General features: G+C 35.7%; 1 protein-coding gene across 1 annotated transcript in view; it reads right to left on the bottom strand.

Moving 5' to 3' along the window:
- Positions 1–22,488, bottom strand: part of Abcd3 (ATP binding cassette subfamily D member Pmp70) — a 602,827-nt gene that overhangs the window by 429,505 nt on the left and 150,834 nt on the right. The window contains exon 6 of the mRNA XM_090414763.1: positions 17,704–17,773. Within this exon, the coding sequence (XP_090270889.1) occupies positions 17,704–17,773 (70 nt within the window). The remainder of the gene's footprint in view (positions 1–17,703; positions 17,774–22,488) is intronic.

A 22,488-nucleotide genomic window follows, 5' to 3' on the forward strand; every position in this document is an offset into this window, starting at 1 on the left:
AGGTAGTCTGAAAAACTCTCGGCCTAACAATAAAATACCAAATTTATAATTTCAAAATCATTTTTATTTTTCAACATAATCTCCCTTAAGACTAATACATTTATTCCAGCAATGCTCCAGTACCATTATCCAGTCATGGATAATGGTACTGGAGCAAAATACCCCTCTACAGCTGCAATCACTTCTTGATTCGAAGAAAAATGCTGACCAGCGAGAAAGAATTTTAATTTAGAGAAGAGATAGAAGTCGGAGGGAGCCAAATCTGGGGAACAGGATGGATGTTCCAACAATTCATAGTGTAGATCCCTTAATTTTCCCATTGCCCAAACCCCTTTGTGGGCAGGTGCATTGTCCTGATGAAAGATGATTTTTTCTTTTGCAAATGGGATCTTTTCTCGCTTTTTTTGTCTCGTCTGGTTAAAAGAGATCAGAATAATATTTCCCGGTTATTGTTTTACACTTTTCGTAATAAACAAAATGCCTTTAGCATCCCAAAACACCGATGTCATAACCTTACCTGCTGATAGAACCGATTTTGTATTTGTGGTGTTGAACAACCACCTTCTGCCCACTGTTTTGACTGCTGTTTAGATTCTGGTATGTAATGGTGAATTCAAGTCTCATCCATAATAAAAAAAAGCGATGCACAAAATCAGTTTTATTCTTGTTAAAACACTCCAAGCACTGTTCAGAGATTTTCATTTGCACAAAGCTTTTTCATATGCAATTCTTCATGCAAAATATATCCTACACGTTCTTTTGAAATGCCTATAGTCTCAGCAATTTCACGCACTTTGACTCAACAGTCATCCAATAGCATATCGTACACTTGATCAATGATTTCTGGTGTTGTTACACTTTTTGGATGTCCTTCACGTGGATCATCTTCAAGGCTGATACGGCCACGTTTAAACTCAGCAGCCCATTTCTTAATTGTCGAAAACGAAGGAGAACAGTGCCAATAAACTTCGAATGAATTTCTTTTGGCGTTAAACCTTCTTTTACAAAGAATTTTATAACCACACAATACTCAATTTTATCCATTTCAAGGGATACAGAAAACACTTTTGCTTGAGACAGCTATATAAAACAAACTACTTAATAGAATGACTTGCAATTTCACATGGATGCTTATGACAGATGCATCAACTTAGAAAAAAAATATCTTGCCGATAGTGTTGCCATCTATGTTCGAGGCCAAGAATTTTTCAGATCACCCTATTATAATGCTATGCATTATGGCAGTGGCTCTTAACCTTTTCGAAGTCACGGAACACTTTTCATTATAAGAAAAATTTGGGGAGAACCAAAAGCATTAGGGTCATAAAACTAACAATAAAAATATGCATGTACTTGCCTTTTTATAAAAATGGAACTTATTTTAATGCGATACTTGAGCTTGTTGGTTTTTGCAGATTTCAGCAACATCAGATCTAATACGTGATATATCTACCCTCATCTCTTTGTCTGTCTATAGCAAGTTTTTCACGCTTTTTAGTTTTTATATTGGTTAATATTGAGAAACCAATCTCAAACAAATATGATGTTGAAAACTATAACAAAATTTTCAGTGCCCTAGTGGAGAGAGATAGGTGTTCGGCTTGGACAAAAATCCAAAATTCCTAAAAAATTATTTCAGAGAATTTCATTTTTAAAGTATGATCCGTTGACAAGGGAACTAATTATTCTTCTTGTAATGAAAATTCACAACTCAATGTATTAACTGTGCCAAATAGATTTCATATCCAGTCATAACTGTGTGATTTAAGGAAGGAAAGTAACTTGAAATCTTTTCTTATAATATTGTTAAATATTCTGTTATAACGGAATAATTCCCTCGACATTTTTATTATGGGGGGAAGGAAACATATCTACAGTATTTTTTCTGATATGCGGTTTTTCCAGAGATACTTTTTTTTCTGAAAAGATAAAAATTTGTCAGTGAATGTTAAAATATTTTCATTTTTCCTTTGGATACTTGTATTAACGCTATTTAAGTAATTAAAAATATCGGCTAAACATGCCATTTTAGCACAACAAATATCATTTTGAAGACATTTTACAAAAGCATCTGTACCTTCATTTTGAAAAAAGGCCAATAACTCATTCTTAAGTTCTAAAATTCAGAATAGCACTTTGCCCCTAGATAACCATCTTATTTCAGTGTGCAAAAAGCAAAGATTCATACTTGGCTTCCATAGATATGCAAAGTTTTTTTTTAAAAAGGCATGCTTTTAAAGGTCTCTTGACTTGATGTAATTTACCATATTCACAACTTGGTCTAGTACAGGTTTTCATATTGCCGGTTAATGTTTTTGTGTCATGTGACATCTTTCATCGGCGGAACACTTGAAACGAGTTCGCTGAACACAAGTGTTCCGGGGAACACCGGTTAAGAACCACTGCATTATGGGAAGGGTCACTACCCAGACCGGTTTCGACATTTATTGAGGCCTTGTCAGTGGAAGCCAGACCAAGAGGTGATACCAAGGTTGAAGTAATGCAGAAGTCATATTTTCATATACGAGTTGCCAAAAGGTGTCATGGTTTATTATTAAAATACTCTGGATTAGAGAATAATTGTTGGACATATAGTATCCTATAATACAAAGCACATATCTTTACAGATATGTATAATACTATGGGATACTAAGGCAAGTAGTGTGAAATTATAATCTTCTATATATACGAGTTGTCCCAGTACTTAAAATAGTTTCAGACACAAACTTGTTTGCTTACACTTAGATAAAGGATTAAACCAAGTATATAATTTCTTGGTACCTTTAATTTTATAGCATAACCTAGTGGAAAAACTTCCAACAACTATTCTCTAATCCAGAGTATTTTAAAATTAAATTGTGACACCTTTTGGTAACTTGTATATGAAAATATAACTTCTGCATTACTTCATCTTTGTTATCAAAACTTCCAACATCAAACTATTCACTACATGGTCATTCCAAATGAAATTATCATAAAGTAAGTTATTTTGTCACACTCTCCTTTAGATGGATGATTATATATGCATTTACTTATTTATTTATGATTTTTTTTTTTTTTTAGATTTTGTCCTGACATCCTATTAATTAAGACAACCATTTCAGCAGAACTTTTACTAATTTAGAAGGTTTTAAAATTTATCAGCTTATTTCCAGATTGTCCAATTTCTGATTTTTTATTATATTTTTTTACTGCCATATTAATGCTCAAGGCAAGAACTTTTTGATTTTTCATTTGTACTGTCAAACTAATTTTTTTTCAAAATAGTGCCATACACCAGCTCTATGTTCAAAGAATCCTTATTATATGTTGTTCCGAATCACTTTTAATGACTTAAAGTTTGCAAAAAATTAAAAATGGCTGGCATTGAAGTCAAAAAAAAAAAAGTGGACCAAATGAAAATTTAAAATTTTTACGAGATACTCTTAATAATTGGACTCATTCTGTTTTATCTCTTCAGTCTAGAAAAGCCATTTGAAAATTAAGAAATTCGCAACTTTTTTTTTTTCCTGTTGCATCTTTCAGCAACATTTGCCAGCCTCATTAGCACATGCGCCCTCCAACCAAAAGGCTGCAGGTTTGAATCCTGCATTGGGCATGGATGTTGCGATTTTTATTACCCAGGGTGAAGCTCCCACTCCACTTACTGGAGGCCTAAAATGGCTTGAAAAAGCTACATGTTTGGTCAGCAGAGCTTCACTATGTAAAAAAATTGATAAAAATATAAATAAATAAAAATCGATAAAAATACTTGGCCCACCACAGTACTATAGGTTAACAAATAACCTTTTGTGAGTGGGAACCACATAAAAATAAATAAAATAAAATTAGTACCACCTCTAATCAAGACAAATTTTAGCACCTCCTGAGTGGTGCGAAGTAAGCAAATTGTATGTTGAGTAGTTACATGTCAATCATTAATGTTAAAGTAGAATAAAATATTAAAAAAATACAAATTTTTACTTTTATCCCCAGTAACATGGCTATGCAGGAAATGTAATTTTGTATCACTAGGGTTTGCAAAGAAAAAGTACACTACAGTTCACAGTACAGAAAAACATTCTTATAGTTTAACCAATTTGGCTTAGCCAATAATAAAAATAACTGGTATTCACCATTGTATATAATTTATTTTTCAAAAGGATATGAGCTTATGAGATTGTTGTGAATTTTAAGGAATTTAACCTCTGATACAGAAGTGACGTAACATCTGCAAAGCTCTCTAAGGAAGAACAGTGATGGAAGGCAACATTTTTCTCATTACTCAGATAGCTGTGATACACATATTGGCCAATGAATTAAAAACCTTTATGTAGATATACATAAATACCACTTATGCAGCATAAATGCAAAATACTTGGTCACATGCATCATGTGTTCTAGCAACTATTTAAGAATGCTGTTGGTTTCAGTAATCATCAATAATGTTAATCACAACAGGAAAAACAAAGGATCGATGATGGGCTTATTTTGTATCCGTCAGGCTGGAACATGATTTTGAAAACAGCAAAGCTGACTGGTTTCTCAAAAAGTGAGATATCTGATGTTTAATCAGTGGAAAAACAACCTATTGCACGTCAAAGAGGCATAACTGTGGTCCTAGAATAGCCTGTCAGGAATAAGACTGCCATCGTCTGAGAAGGCTTGTACAGACAAACAGAACTTCCTGCTTTCAACAATTGGCCAAGAATTTAATAAAGATTGTTTCTGATCCATATCTCACCAAACTATGTGCAAGGAATTGAAGATGATCAGTATTGGCAGTCACATGCCTATAGGCCCAACACAATATTAAATAAAAGTTTCTAATTCAGTATGTGTACGTGTACATTCTTATGTTATCAATTTTCTCTACTTTTTCAAATCTCTCTTTAAGCAGCTTTCCCATGTCCTTTAGAAGCTTGCCTTTGTGACAAACCATTAAATGATTACCTCCAGCATCATATGGCCAGTAAATAGAATTAAAGATTTAGCTAACTGTTTGTGTAATTTAAAGGAGAAGCAGTAGCATCTACTATGAGACAGAAAGGGTAATTAGGTTTATGAATTTCGGGCAGTCCATATATCTTATATCATTTTATATAAAAAATTACACGAATTTTGAATTTTTAATTCAAAATTTAGTTTAAAACCATAATGATATCATGGTGAGCTTTAATATCACTTCCTTATTTAGGTGGGAGATGAATTTCTTCACCATGTGAGACCAAACTACTGTAACCCTGAAGTGACCTGAACTGACTACCACCCAGCATAGTAGAGGCCTGAGGTGACTGAACAAGTTCCACATTAGGTCTCTAAATAGGACTATGTAAAAAAAAAAAAAAAAATTAAAAACAAAAAATATATTATTATTAAGAGAGACCTCCAGAGAGTCAGGAATTCATCGAGGGAAGCCATATACTATTCACACCAGCTGTCATACCTATTTTTGAATTCATTCACATTACTTGCACACATAACATCCAATGACAATCCATTCCAATCACTCACTACTCTAAGAGGAAAAATCTAATCCCCTTCTGGACAGCTTTCACTCTCAACTTCCATGGATGCCCTTGCATCCTTTTCCCACCCTGCATAAAATAAAAAATTACATCTGCTGAAATTCTGTATAATCCTTTCAGAAGTTCATAAATCTCAATCATATCACCCCTCTTTCTCCTGTTTGCTAGTGTCTGCAGCCTACAAATTCTCAATCTGTCTTCATAATCTGTATTCCACAAACTTGATATCATTCTTGACACTCTACTTCGCATTCTCTCCACTGTATCAGTATCACCACGGAAACCAGACATGCACGCAATAGTCCAAGTGAGGTCTTATCAAGGCTTGTAAAGAGGCAAAATGACTTGATTATCTTTACATGTCAAGGTTCAGTTCAGCATTGCCATTATTCTCTGAGTTGTATTTACAAATTTTGCTGTATGATCCTTGGACTTCAACTTCCTGTATCCTAAAACTTCAAGATTTCTAGCCTCATCAGTTTCTTCAAGCACAATCCAACCAATATAACATGACACTGGATATCTAATTACGCCAAAGTGCATGACTCTGCATTTAGTTACATTGAATTGACATCCATTTTCCCATGCCCACAATTCCAGCCTATTCAAATCATTCTGTAAGTACTACATAACAGCAGAACTGATTACCCCACCTATCTTTGCATCATCCCAATGTCATTAATGTACAGATTGAATAACAATGGACCAAGGACTGATAGGACGGAACACCGTTGACCCTTACAGGCAAGCACATTAGCTGATTGATCCTGGCTGGGCTATCCAGGACCCGTCCATTTTGCCAAAGAAGGGGCGCCAAAGTAGTGCAAGACTACCAAGATCCCCCCCCCCTTTGCGCTGTCCACAGGTCGCACTGCACAGCAAACACAGCAGTGGAGCGTTGGATCCCAGTGATGGTAGTCTGGAAAAAGGATAGTGAAAAAGACTCAGGAGAAGTAGAGCAAAGAATATAGGAAGAAAAGAAAACGAAGAAGAATGAAAAAGGGCCAGTAACATCACTGGGTTGTCCCCTCCACCTTGAACAGGTGCCCCACATTGAGCGCGTGGTAACTGAAGGGAGTAACAGTTATAAATATATTTTGAGACCTATTGAAAAGTATTGCTTCCTTTCAAATGCTGTATGACCACCAGAAGATAATCTAGAAGAAGGTTTCGAATATTGTTCTGTTGTGGAGAACAGAGTAGACATAGTGAATAAACTTGGTAGAGTAACGTGCGATTAAGGATAGCCATTTTGACAGAAGAAACAGTTATAAGAACATATTTCAAAAACTTACGGATTTGTCTGAAAGTAGTTATTTCTTTCAACTGCTGTATAACCACCAGAAGGCAACCTATAAGAAGGCCTCACATATTGTTTTTGATGTAAAGGAATACAGAGTAGCTCAGCTTTGGAAAAAAAAAAAATTCAAGCTTGAAGTTTGTCTACTATTTGTTTATAATTTATTATTGTTATTATCATTATTAAGAGAGACCTCCAGGGAGTCAGGAACTCATCGAGGGAGGCCACATACTACATGCATCAACTATGATATTTATTCCTGAATTCATTCACACTGCTTGCACACACACACACACAACATCCAATGGCAATCCATTCCAATCACGCACCATCCTATGAGAGAAAAATGTAGCCCTCATCCCCTTCTTAGCAGCATTCATTCTCAGCTTCCAAGGATGCCCTCTTGTCCTTTCCCCATCCTCCATAAAATGAAAAATTCCATCAACTGAAATGCTGTATAAACCTTTCAGAAGTTTGTAAGTCTCAATCATATCATTCCCTCTTTCTCCTGTTTACTAGTGTCTGCAGTCTACAAATTTTCAATGCTAATTATGAAGACCATAATTAGCATTCCATAATCCTGATATCCTTTTTAACACTCTTCTTTGTACTCTCTCCACTATATCAGAATCACAATAGAAACTAGATTTCTGCACATAGTCCAAATTAAGGTCTTATCAAGACCTTGTAAAGAAGCAAAATGATGTTATCTTTACATGAGAAAGTTCATTTCAGCATTGCAATTATCAGTTTCTTCTAGCATAATCGCACCAATATAATACGACATTAGATATCTAATCATGCCAAAGTGCATGCCTTTGCATTTACTGACATTCAACTGGCATCCATTTTCCCTTGCCCACAATTCCAGCTTATTCAAATCTTTCTGCAAGTACTGCATATCAGCAGCATTCCTGCTTGCCCTGTGAGAGAAAGGCATTCCTGATGTCCTACCTATCTTTGCATCATCAGCAAATAGCTGTATGTCGCCTGTCAAATCACTCCTAATATCATTAATATCCAGATTGAATAACAGTGCACCAAGGACTGATCCTTGTTGTACATCACTAGTTACCTTAAATCTTGCACTCATATCCCCCCCCCCCATATACCAATTTTTGATATCTGTCAGTCAGCCATCCTCTTATCCACACTAATATTTTATAATCCAAACCCATATTCTCCAATTTATGCAACAGTCTCCCATGCTGTATTCTGTCAAAAACCTCAGAAAAACTCAAAAGTATCATTGGTGTATGGTGTATTCATTCCCCTTGTCTAGCTCAATGGTAACATTATTATAGATTGTGAGAAAGTTGCTAAAACATGACTTTCCCCTTAGTAAACCCATGCTGCTCATTACAAAGCAGAGATTCACTGTCAACCCATTTCGGAATGTGAGCCCTGACCAAGTTTTCAAAAATCTTCACCACCACATCTGAGATACTGATTGGTCAATAGTTGGATACATTTGGTCTTTGCACCACCCTTGTGCAATGGGATTACTATACATTCTTTTTATTCCTGTGGAATCTTTCCTGTTCTGAGACTCAAGTTACATAGCCTGGTCAAAGAAATAACCAGTTCAGCTGAACAATCTTTTAGCTATGCTGATATCCCATCTTTCCCTATTGATGAATTGCTATTCAGTTTATGCAACAACTCTAATACCTCCTCTCCATACACCTGAGCTTCATTCAGCAAAGAGGTAACAGTGAACTCAATGTTGCATATACCAAGTTTGGTAGCTTTCAGTAAAATTGGCACTCAGTTGACAACCACTTCTGACAACCATCCTCACACAATATCTGCATTCAGAAGAGTTATTCTTTCATATTCAGTCTTTCTTTTACTTGCAGTATATCGATAGAATTCTTGTGGGTTGTCTTTAGCTTGCAAAGCCAGTTTCTTGTCATGCTCAGATTTAGCTTTCCATACAACAGTTGTGACTATTTTAGCCTGCTGCTCATAATTTTCACAAGAGATATCATCCTTATGCACATGGTATATTCCTTCCACATCATCTATTGCTTAATAGGGTAGGAGTCAAATGGCTCCTACCCTATTTATTATTAGAACTCTTGGAACACATTCTGGTATCGCATCATTTAAGTATTTTTTAAATGCTTCCCATGCATTATAGATATTCTTCTCATCCAGCAACCGATACTATTCCACTGAACTCAGTATATTCCTCAGTTGGTCATAATTTCCTGCTTTGTAGTTCAGTATGTAACCTTTTCTGAATGAAACATTTGTAAACTTAGTCACTTCCCATGTGAGTACCGCATGATCACCAACTGTCGGCAGAATAGTTACGTCTTTAATTGAAATGCCCTCTGACACTATAATCAAATCTAACACTTTTTGATCTCGAGTGCTTTCTGTCATATGTGCTTGAGGAAGTAGTTCATCACTAACAACTGATCCACCAGGTCTATAACAACACCCTACTATGTAATTGATCTTGTTAGATTACACCTCAAACCAGATGGCTTCAATTTAACTGGCACATGAAATACTGTTAACAGGACTACAATCATTGGTCTCAACACTAACTGGATTCAAGTCATCTGATATCATTAGAAGCACTCCCCCCTTCCTCTCTTATCCTTCTATCCTTCCTAAAAATTCTGTACCATATACACTCAATACCAGTTAGTGTGTCTGATGCTGATATTATGAAATTATAGATTATGAAAAAGTGAGTTAATAGACAAAAATTATGAAAATATACTGTCAGACCAAATCTATCCAAAACATTATTAAATCCAATTAAGAGCTTATATAAGAATACAACTGCACACCAACTGTATATTTGGTTGCATTGGTCACTATTTCACACAAGACTACCTCAAATGAACTATCATTCACATGTCTATCCTCTTGATGTACTACTTTCTTTGGCTGCAACTCAGCAAAAGAAAGTAGTATATCAAGAGGATAGAGATGTGAATAGTTAATTTGAGGTGGTCTGGTGTGAAATAGTGACCAATGCAACCAAATATACAGTTGGTTGCTGCTATAGGCCAGGGGTTGATATTGAATTCATGCATCAGCAAATTAGTGCAAGGTTAGTGATTATTACGGGGATTGTAATTATGGTGATATCAATTGGAAGGAGGAAATATCAGGTGGCAAAAAAGGAAATGGAATTCATACACCTTCTAAGAGATAATTACTTGAAACAGCACATAACTGAAGAGACTCGTGGTGTGAGAGTGTTGGACCTGGTCATTGGTTCACTTAGATATCTCACTTACCTCCAATTGGTGAGAGCGATCATGTGGTATTGATTTGGGAGGTTGCAAAATTTGTGGATTTCTCACTTAAGAAGGGGTATATATGGAACTACAGGTTAAGTAATTATAACAAGCTTTGGAGTGAGCTTACAGCTGTCCTATGGCAGAACATATTGCAGGGGAAAGATGTTAGTAGTGCATGGGATAAAATCACTGGGTATCTGAGGAAGACAATATCAGAATGTATTCCCATGGTCAGGAAGACAAAAAAATATGGTGTTAGATGGATGAGTAGTAGTATTAGGCTTGATCTGCAAAAAAAGAAAATGTTATGGAGAATTTACAAGGAGAAAGGCGATCAGTACAAGGCTCAAGCTAGGAAGGTTACCAGCATAGTAAGAAAAGCTAAATCAGATTATGAGAAGACCTTAGCCAAGGAGATCAAGGGTAATCCCAAAGAGTTCTTCTGCTATGTGGCAAGTAAAAGGAAGAATGACTTTGGAAGGATAATCTTAGTGGGTGCTGATGATATTGAGGTGACCAATTCAGATGTAATAGTAGAGTGACGGAGTGATCACTTTTCAAAAGTCTATCACCCAAGTGAGGATATCTCTGAACCTGTAGCAATAACTAATGTGAGAATTAAAGTTAATAAATCAGAGGTACTTAATATATTGCAGAATTTAAATGCAAATACTGCTGTAGGTTAAGATGGAATATCAGCTCGGGTGTTGTGTGAATGTGCAAAGGAATTGTCAACGACTCTTACTTGGTTATTTAACTTAAGTTTGAACTCTGGTATGGTCCCTAGGGAGTGGAAGGAAGGCAAAGTAGTTCCTTTGCATAAAGGTGGCTCTAAGACTGTGGTAATTACAGAACAATCACCATCTCAGGTGTGGTGGTAAAAATATTTGAAAAGTTGGTTAAAGACAGAATTCAAGAATGGGTGGATCACAATATCATACTCTATAGGGGCCAACATGGTTTTGTTAAAGGTCGATCTTGCCTTAGCAATTTATTAACTTTTTATAATAGAATAACATCTGAGTTGGACAAAGGAAATGGCTACACAGTGGTACTTCTGGATTTTGCTAAGGCTTTTGACAAGATATCCCATGGAATACTGTTGCACAAATTGGGATGGGGGATGGATACTAAACTGGTGATATGGATAAGAGAATGGCTCAGGGAGAGATACCAGAAAGTGGTGTATGGAGGAGAAGAGTTCAGGATGAGGCAGGTGACCAGTGGCATGCCTCAGGGCTCTGTGCTTGGGCCGTTATTGTTTAATTTGTACATAAATGATATAGGAAATGGCTTGAAGGGAGATATTCAGTTGTTTGCTGATGATGCAAAGTTGGGTAACGCAATAAAAAATCAAGCTGATGTTGAGAGTTTGCAGGATGATTTAAATAAGCTGGCAAAATGGGCAAAAGGTAATGGATGTCAGTTCAATGTGGAAAAGTGTAAAGTCATGCATTTTAAGATTAAAAGATTACCAGCTGTGTACTACATTGATGGAACGGTACTCCAAGAGATTGATGAGGCTAGAGACTTGGAGTTGTTGGTGGATAGGGAGATGAAGTTCAGAGAACACATTGCTAAGGTGTCCAAGATTGCACATAGGATTACTTGGTTATTGAAGAACACATTAACCTCCAAAGATAAATTATTCCCCTTTATAAGGCATTGATTCTTCCACATTTGGATTACTGTGCTCAAGTCTAGTCACCTGGATTCCTTGGAGATGAAGAGGTTGTGGAGAGGGTTCAGAGGAGAGTGACTAAGTTGGTGAGTGATGTAAAAAATGCTCCCTACATTGATACACTGAAAGCTTGTGGATTGCAGAGGTTGGTTGATAGGAGAAGAAAAGCGGATATGATAGAAACATTTAAATTGCTAAATGATTTCTATAAGATTGATGCAGGGGAAATATTTCAGCTGTGTGACAGTGATGGAAGAACAAGAGGTCATCCCTAGAAGTTGAGGAAAAATGTCATTAACAAGGGTGTGAAAACAAGGTTTTTTGCCTGGAGGGTGGTGAATGAGTGGAATGCATTGCCTGACTCAGTTGTGAGTTCTTCGTCTGTAAACAAATTCAAGAAGAGATATGAAAGATATTGCTTTGATAGTTTAGGTCTCCCATGATTAGTCTACTAACTCCATGGAGATACCCGTAATAATAATAATAATAAATATTAATGAAGGCATAGCAACAGAAATAGAAACAAATCAAGTAATCCAACAGAATATAATATAGTCTTTCTCCTACCTCATTTAATACAGGGCTCACCCACTTACCATGGCAAGTAGATTTTGCCAGCTGGAAAACAGCTGAAGACTGGAGAAATTTTTTTTTTTCTTCATTGAATTAAAAAGAACTTTCTAAACAAAATATTTTTAACTTCATAAACACAGATACAGCACCAGTGATAGGTTCATGGAACTGTTGGAAGCATTTTTCCCACTTGGTTAGACAATAATAAATTTAGTTTAATCCTTTATCCAAGTGTAAGCAAACAAAGTTTGAGCCTGAAGTATCTTCATGACTGAGGCAACTCGCGAAAAAGGTGGACCAAGTTCTCATCACTCCTTGTCTTAGTATCTCCCATAATGCAAAGCACATCCCCTTGCAGACAGGTATAGTGCTATGCATTAAGGGAAGGGCCACTACCCAGACCGATTTCGACCTTTATTGAGGTCTTGTCAGTGGGAGCCACTTGCTTACACTTTACTCGCGAAAAAGGTGGACCAAGTTCTCATCACTCCTTGTCTTAGTATCTCCCATAATGCAAAGCACATCCCCTTGCAGACAGGTATAGTGCTATGCATTAAGGGAAGGGCCACTACCCAGACCGATTTCGACCTTTATTGAGGTCTTGTCAGTGGGAGCCACTTGCTTACACTTTACTTACACTTGGATAAAGGATTAAACTACATTTATTATAGTCTAACCAAGTGGAAAAATACTTCCAACATCTTTCTCTAAATCCAGAGTAATTTAATAATATGGTGAGATTACTTTCAAAAATTTTATGGAATTTAAAACCTTGTTAAAAAAAACTTTTTTATTATCTCAACATTTCGATCTTCATATCAAGATCAATATCTGGAGCATGCATAAATATACAAGACAAGCTGAGTTACATTATTAACTGTAAGCTAGAGAAACAATGATTTGATCACATGTTATTCTACTGGCATGACCTCTAGTGAAAATAATAATAATAATAATAATAATAATAATAATAAAATTTTTAATATTTATAAATTACATCAAACTAAATTCTATTCATGATAACAGGATTAAACATTCTTTCTTACAGATAGTTTTCTTTCAGGAACAATGATGTCCTATTTTTAGTATTACAATCGTTATTGAAGATACTGGAATTTCTACAGTCCTGTTTATAGTTGTTCTTAGTGAGGAAGGTTCCATGGGTCGAATATATGCCTTCCATATGTTTGGGATTTTAAGACCATCATTATTGTTCAGATTGGAGTGGTTGATAATGATCTAAGAGGCGTCCTTAAATTTCTGTTCATACCATGTTTTACTGCGATGTAGACAGCTAGTGCTTTTCCAGACAATTCTATGCAAGTTATTCAGGGCATGATCAGAAAGGCCAGCTTCACCATAATTATTATATTTAATGTGTCGTTTATGTTCTTTTTGTCTGATAGGAATTGTGCGTTCCTGTTTCTCCTATCACTACAAGAAACACACGTATTAACCACAGTGAAAATTATTTAATTGTAAATATTTCATCCCAAGTATCTTAGGACATCATCGGTACAGTAGTTTAAACAATAATAGGAATAACATACGGTTAGGGCACATGATTATAATAGAATCTCAATAAGCGTGCGTAACGTGTTACAGAAATAAATAAATTAAAAAACTGAAAGGAAACTTAAAAAAAAGGAACCTGAAGCAAGTTGCTCAAAATTTTCCATGTAAAAGTTAGCAATAGGGGGGATAATGGCTGTGCCTTCTTTTTGTAGGTAGAAGGCATTGTGCCATACATTTACATTGCTAAGTGATACGTCGCTATTCCTTCAACTATAGATCTTAGTGGTGTGTTTTCTTTGTGAATTTTTGGTAGCCTGTAAATTCTTGGAGAACAGGCGTAGTGCGGAAATAGTTTTTTTGACCATATCTTCGGGTCATGTGGTAATTGACTTAAGTAGCTTCTCTGTTTTGTTTTTTTATTCTATTGGTTGGGTTGTAGTTAACTAATTGGTATGTGTTATTGTCAGAGACTTTTTTACATAAGTGGTACAGTTTAAAATAAACGTGTCATTTACTTTATCGGCTCTGGTTATTACTAAGTTCGGATTTGTTTTAAGTGATTTTAAACTGTACCACTTATGTAGAAAAAATGAATCTGTTGGTCTCTGACAATAACACATACCAATTAGTTAACTACAACCCAACCAATAGAATAAAAATCAAAACAGAGAAACTACTTAAGTCAATTACCACATGGCCCGAAGATACAGACAAAAAACTATTTCTGCACTACACGCGCTCCCCAAGAATTTATGGGCTACCGAAAATTCACAAAGAAAACACACCACTAAGACCTATAGCTGAAGGAATTGGTAGCCCGACGTATCACATAGCCAAAAAATTAGCGGCAACACTCAAGGAGTTGATAAGTCATTCCCCCTCCTAGATCAAAAACACACAACACTTCATAAACATCATCAAAGACATTACATTAGAAAAAGATGATTTATTAGTCAGTTTTGACGTCTCTGCTCTCTTTACGAATGTCCCAATTAATGACACAATCCTTCTCCTACAGAACAAATTCCCTCCAGATATCACGGTGCTCTTTGCGCATGCATTATGTTCTGGTTATTTTGTATGGCAAAACGCCTTCTACCTACAAAAAGAAGGCACAGCCATGGGCTCGCCATTATGCCCCCCCCCCCCTTTTGCTAACTTTAACATGGAAAATTTTGAGCAACTTGCTTTAGGTTCCTTCCCTCTAAAACCTAAAGTCTGGCTAGATACGTTGACGATGTTTCTGCAATCTGGTCCCATGGCTGCCAGACATTAGACACATTCTTTAGCCACCTAAACAAACAACACAAACGCATACAGTTCACAATTGAGATTGAAAAACATAACACTTCCATTTCTAGATACACTTGTCACACGTCTTCCCTCTAGCAATCTTTCCTCCACCATTTACCAGAAACCGACACATATGGGACAATATATACACATAAACTCCTACCACCACCCAACACAAAAATTAGGTGTCATCAACACTCTAATAAAAAACAGGGCTCAGATAATCTGTTCCAGTGCACAGGCACTGAAAGACGAATTTAAAATTATCAGCAATACTTTCCAAAATAACGGATACAGCCAAAACACTATTAACAAAATTCTTTACAAAACCTCAATAAAAAACAGACAAACCAGACTACAGTAAAACTATAACCATTCCCTACATTAAAGGAACATCAGACAAAATAAACAGAGTACTACAAAAATACAACCTCAAAGCCACCTTTAAACCTCCTGCAAAATTAAAAAGCTTACTCAACTCATCCAAAGACCCACTCCCTCCACTAGCCCACCCTGGAGTATACTGTATTTATTGTACTTGCAACATACCATATACAGAAGAAACAGGATGCACAATTCCTATCAGACAAAAAGAACATAAACGACACATTAAATATAATAATTATGGTGATGCTGGCCTTTCGGATCATGCCCTGAATACCTTACACAGAATTGTCTGGAAAAGCACTAGCTGTCTACATCACTAAATGCAATAAAACATGGTATGAACGGAAATTTAAGGAAACCTGTGAGATCATCATCAACCACCCCCAATCTGAACAATAATGATGGTCTTCCCAAATACATGAAAGGCATATATTCGACCCATGGAACCTTCCTCACTAAGAATGAGTATAAACAGGCTGTAGAAAATCCAGTATCTTAAATAACAATTGTAATACTAAAAACAGGACATCATTGTTCCTGAAAGAAAACCATCTGTAAGAAAGAATGTTTAATCCTGTCATCATGAATAGAATTTAGCTTGATGTAATTTATAAATATTAAAAAAATTTTTTTTTATTATTATTTTTTTTTTCACTAGAGGTCATGCCAGGAGAATAACATGTGATCAAATCATTGTTTCTCTAGCTTACAGTTAATAATGTAACTCAGCTTGTCTTGTATATTTATGCATGCTCCAGATATTGATCTTGATATGAAGATCGAAACGTCGGGATCATAAAAAAGTTATTTTAACAAGGTTGTAAATTCCATAAAATTTTTAAATGAATGCTGATCACCATGTACCACTAAAAGAAAGGAAGGTGAGATTACCTTACCTTATTTAATAATAAGGTAAGGTAATTTAATAATCTGGCTGGAACTGATGAGACCTCAATAAAGGTCAAAACCAGTCTGGGTAGTGGCCTTCCCTTAATGCATAGCATTATACATGTCTGCAAGGAGATGTGCTTTGCATTATGGGAGATACTAAGACAAGGAGTGATGAGAGCTTGGTCCACCTTTACCACGAGTTGCCTCAGTCCTGAAGATACTTCAGTTTATGGAACTATTTTGAAGACATTAAAAAATTGGAGTTTGGGGCCAGTACAATTTGTGCATGGCAAGAAGGATTTTGCATAATTTGTCGTGACTTGGTAAAGAAATGCAAATCTATAGTAAACCTAGCAAATCAACATACAACAGCAAACAATGCATTTTTAAAGGTGATCAAGTAATCATTCAAAATCAGAAGAAAGATTAGAATTAACAGCAATTAAGCATTAAATACAATTTATGAATTTCATTAAAGAAAACTAAAACTGCATTCTGTGAGAAATATCCCACAAACTAAAATGGCAATTGAAACCCAAATCCTAGAACAGGTAACATATTTTCAATATTTAGGATGTGATGATATCAATAATGATATAGATAATAAACTACACAATTGCTGAGTAATCAGTAGGCCTATAAGATAAACAACAAAAAGGAAAACAAGAAAGAAAACAATTAAAATTTTATAAAATCATGGCAATTGCAACTATGTTATATGGTCTGGAAAGTTTGGGGAAAAAAGTAAAAAAAATAGTGTTCCAAAAACCAAAATGAAATTTCTTATAGCAGTTAAAAGATGTACAAGAATAAACATAATATGAAACAAGGAATGAGTTACAGATATGCCTAAAAAATCATAAAATAAAATAATGCCAACAGAACTGAACAGATTGTGAACAACAAATTGAAGAGAGAAATTATCAAAGGAAGGAATAAAATAAAAAGCTAAAGGGAAAAAAAGATACAGAAAGACCTAGGAAAAAAATAAAAGTATAATCCTGTAGATGTTGATATATAGCCTACATCCTGGATGAAGATAATTATTTTTGAATGATATAATCACGTAATCACAAGAAAGATATTTATTTAACAGTTAAATAAATATCTTTCTTGTGATTACGTGATTATATCATTCAGTCTTATGTCGCAAGTATCCTTAAAACAACAGATAATTATTTTTGTTTACAGCATACTGTAATAGATAATATCTACTGCTTTAAAATGTAAAAAATGAAAATAATTAAAATTTTTAAATCTATTAAGAGAAAAATCTCAAGCACTACTTACCACTGGCATTGCAAATATGAATGATTCCAAAGATTTACGGAATAATTTTACATCTCTGCTGATAATAGCTCTGGAATAAGAGAAAGAAGAGGGCTGGCTAATTGATTATGTATACATTATATTTCATATGTAAATCATGCAAAAAATAAAACAAGCCAAATTGTCATCAAGTTTTATTGTTTGGTTTCAGTTTTAGTTCACTATTTTAGTTGAGTGCTGCAAGTTTTAACTGTCTCTTTGATGTCTATTAATAGTGTTGTGCATTTTTAATAGTGTAAACAAGTTGACATTCATAGTATTTTATTCATTTTGTGTAGCTATAAAATTGATGTATCCAGTGGTGAGCTATTGAAATTTTAACAAAGGGCTTGAAAAAAAAAAAAAGTTGTATTTCACACAAAAACTTTTATTAATACAGCTTGTGTACAAATTCCAATCAAAAAGTATGAGAGGAGAATCAACCTCTAAAGGCTATAATTTTTAAACAAATATTTCATGATCTAAACATGAAATATTTGCACACAATCAACTGTGTTAATTTATCTTACATAAGAAAAGCATTTTTTAACTATCAAGAATGATGACATCATGAGGGTTGATGAATCGTGGGACAAACTGAAATCTGTCTTCATAGAGAAATGTACCAATACCTTATGTCCTAATAGAGCGGTAATAAAGAAAGATTGGATGACTGATGAAATTCTTTCTCTCATGGTTCATTTTACAATCGTAAAATTTACGATTGTAAAATGAACATTCTACTCTGCGATCATGCTACTTACATCCCGCTAGAACACGACCCCACAAAAACACAAGTTAAGAAATTAAAAATCTTACTTAAAAAAGTATCTTCCTGGCCCCCTGATGTCACGAAAAAACTTAAACCTTTCCCCCCCCCCCCCGAATTTACGGTTTACCAAAAATCCACAAACCCAATTCCCCTCAGGCCTATAGTAGATGCCACCAATGCACCTTGCTATAGACTGTCTAAACAGCTGGCCAACTCTCTGACCCCCCTCATTGGAAGGTCCACTTCCTTTATAAAAAACTCTACCTACTTTAAAGCTCTCACAGAAAATTTAACCTTGAATAAGACAGACATATTGGTAAGCTTTGATATCTCCTCTTTGTTTACCAATATTCCCTTAACTGACACCTTATCTCTCTTAGAAAATGTTTTCCCCCTGACATCTTAGATCTCTTTTCCTTTGCCATTAACTCTAGGTATTTCTCTTGGAAGAACAAAATCTACAAGCAGATAGAGGGAACCGCCATGGGTTCCCCCCTCTCACCCCCCCTTGCCAATTTCTATATGGAAGATTTCGAAAAACGAGCCATTGACTCAGCCCCACTCAAACCTTCCATCTGGCTAAGATATGTAGATGATGTGTTCTCTATTTGGCCTCATGGCCCAGACACGTTAGACTCCTTCCTCAGTCATCTCAATAGCCTACATCCAAGAATCTAGTTTACTATGGAAAAGGAAAAGAACAATTGCTTACCCTTCCTAGACACCTTAGTCACACGCCTGCCTAATGATACACTTGCCTTCACTGTATACAGAAAACCCACACACACAGGCAGATACATTCACAAACTCTTCCACCACCACCCCTCTCAACAATTTGGCATTATTAAAATTCTTACCAAGAGAGCCCACAATCTTTGTTCCAGTGGAACCGCCCTCACTACTGAGCTTAACCACATACACAACACTTTCCTCTCCAATGGCTACAGTGATCACAGTATCAAAAAAAATAATCAACCCCCCCCCCCCATTCTTCTCGTCAAGAAGAATTTAAAAATGCCATCACGATACCCTACATCCGTGGCACATCCGAAAAAATAGCAAGTTTGCGGTGGGGCCTACACACAGCATATAAGCCCCACCGCAAACTTGCTACCCTTATCCGTTCTACGAAAGATCAGCTCCCTCCTCTCTCTCTCTCTGCCTGGAGTTTACAAAGTACCCTGTTTCTGTAAGCTGGCGTACTTTGGACAGACAGGCATATCAGTATCCATCCGCTTAGAGGAACACAAGTCTTACATCTGCAAACACAACTATGGCCATTCAGGCTTAGTTGACCATGTGTTGGATACCGCCCACAGGGTATCTTGGAAGAAAACCACCATGCTCCACCACAGCAAATTCAAGAAAGAGAGACTTTTCTTGGAAGCAGCAGCAGCAGCTCTCAAAAACCAACCAAATCTGAATAAATACGGTTGTATTAAGCTTCCGAAGATTTGGGAAGCACTCATCACCAGAGGTCCCACCTTACATTCCAGGCCACCTACTACTGCCCTTAGAGGGCGCTCCAACTAGATAGGACTTTAGTGTCACCCACGTGGTTGGGCTCAGTATTGTTTATTATTTGTGTGTATGTTACATTAACTGTTTTTGTAATCCCCGTAGATGTCCTAGTGACTAGGACGAAATATAGGAAGTATTAAATTATATTTTAATTCTTTTTGAGTGTTGTAAAAAAAAAATCCATTAAGCCTCCAACATGATGTCCTCACAGCACTTAAGCCTCTACACATGAACATATGGAGGGTCCATGCATTCTAAAATCAGAGGTGGAATGTGCATTAAACTCAGCTAAAAATGGTAAAGCCCTGGGACCAGATAGAATACCAGCAGAAATAGTAAAGTTATTAGAAGGTGACAACATTAACATATTAGTAAAGCTATTTAATAAGATCTACGATACAGGCATAACCCTCAAGACTGGTTACAGTCGACCTTCATCATGCTACCTAAAAAAGTAAATGCGAAAGCTTGTAATGACTATAGAATGATCAGCCTAATGAGTCACGTTCTCAAAATGTTTCTGAAAATAATTCAAAAAAGAATATACAGAAAATGTGAAGACACCATCAGTGATACCCAATTCGGCTTTAGAAACGGCTTGGGAACAAGAGAGCCCCTTTTCTGTTCTCAGATCTTATTTCAAAAGTGTATTGACCAAAACAAGGTAACATTCATTTGCTTCATCGACTTCGAGAAAGCATTTGACAAAGTCCAACATGCTAAAATTATTGTACTATTAAAAAGAATTGGATTAGATGGTAAAGACATCAGGATCATTGAAAACTTATATTGAAACCAAAAGGCATCTGTTCAAGTTGATGATATTATTAGAGACTCCATAAACATCAAACAAGGAATAAGGCAAGGATGTGTGCTGTCACCTCTTCTTTTTAACATCTACTCAGAAGCCATATTTCAAAAAGTCTTGGAAGGAAGAAAGGAAGGGATTAGTGTAAATGGTGAAATCATCAGTAACATCCAATATGCCGATGATACAGCTCTTCTGGCTGACAATATTCAGGATCTTCAAAATCTTTTGGAACTAATAAATGCAGAGAGTGAAAAAATGGGATTAAAAATAAATATCACCAAAACTAAATTCATGGTCATAAGTAAGAAACCAATTCTTAATTTAACACTTTCTTTAAATAGGAAACAAATAGAAAGAGTGGCAAAGTTTAAATATCTCGGATGCTGGTTAAATGAAGATTGCAATCCAGAAATGGAAATAAAAGTTAGAATTGAAATGGCAAGAAAAAATTTTCTCTTGATGAAATCAACACTGTGTAACTGCAGTTTAAACTTAGAGCTTAGAGTACGCATGGTTAAATGCTATGTATGGTCTGTACTGCTGTACGGTGCAGAAACTTGGACCTTGAAGACACATCAACAAAAAGACTTGAAGCCTTTGAGATGTGGTTATACAGACGAATGTTAAAAATCCCATGGACAGCAAAAACGTCCAATCAGGAAGTACTGGAACAAATGGAGAAATCACGTGAACTTTTAGATACCATAAAAAGAAGGAAAACTGCATATCTTGGTCACCTACTTCGTAATGAAAAAATATAAGATACTTCAATTGATTATAAAAGGGAAGATAAATGGAAGAAGAGGACAAGGAAGATGAAGAAAATCTTGGCTGGCAGATATCAGACAGTGGACTGGTATGAACTCTGAGAGACTGCTCAGAATAGCTGAGAATCGCTCAAAATTTGCCAAGGTGGTCGCCAACCTCCGACAGGAGATGGCACTCAAAGAAGAAGAAGTGGAAGAGTCCATGCCTAAATGAATTAATGAACTTATTAAGAGATAAAACACATATAAATTATTAGGTAAAGTTGGAGTTTAATTTTTGTACTTATTTTCTTGCGAAATTAAAATTTTTGTTTAAAATGTGAGTGTTTGGATTAATTTTTTTGCTACTGTACACATAATAATAATCTGCAGTGCTTACAGGCCATAAAGACCATGACCTGTCCAGATTGGCTTTGGTAACCAAAAGTTCAGGATACAAGTGGTTAAGTATTATGTCAAAATATATATTTTGGTACATAAATTGTTTCCCTGGGTTGGTTTGCCTGTTTGCAGGATGCAAAATCCCAGTTTCCATGAGAGAGAGAGAGAGAGGGGGGGGGGAATAAAACCAAACAATTTCAGCTGAAACCCCCCCTTATTCAGATCCTAGATGGAATTCAAACCTAGGTCATCATCGAAGTCTACAGACACTCCAGTTCTACTTAACAGCAAACATTGGAGGTAATATTTTGCTTGTGAATGTAAAGTCCCAGTCAGAGCCTCAAAAGATCGGTGCTATCCTAAAGGAAATGTAACAAGCTTCCATTAGTTCTTTTGAGTTTACTATATATTAAGAACAGATCATACACAAAACTCTCATTAAAAATGAAGATTTCCGTGATTCTTGTCCTTGTTTTTTTAGAAAAAAAAAATTGGCATGGTACAATGTTTTTTTT

The sequence above is a fragment of the Typopeltis vanoorti genome, chromosome 25 (assembly GCF_054136105.1).
Source record: "Typopeltis vanoorti isolate ZY-2024b chromosome 25, IOZ_Tvanoo_1.0, whole genome shotgun sequence".
Lineage (NCBI taxonomy): Eukaryota > Metazoa > Arthropoda > Arachnida > Uropygi > Thelyphonidae > Typopeltis > Typopeltis vanoorti.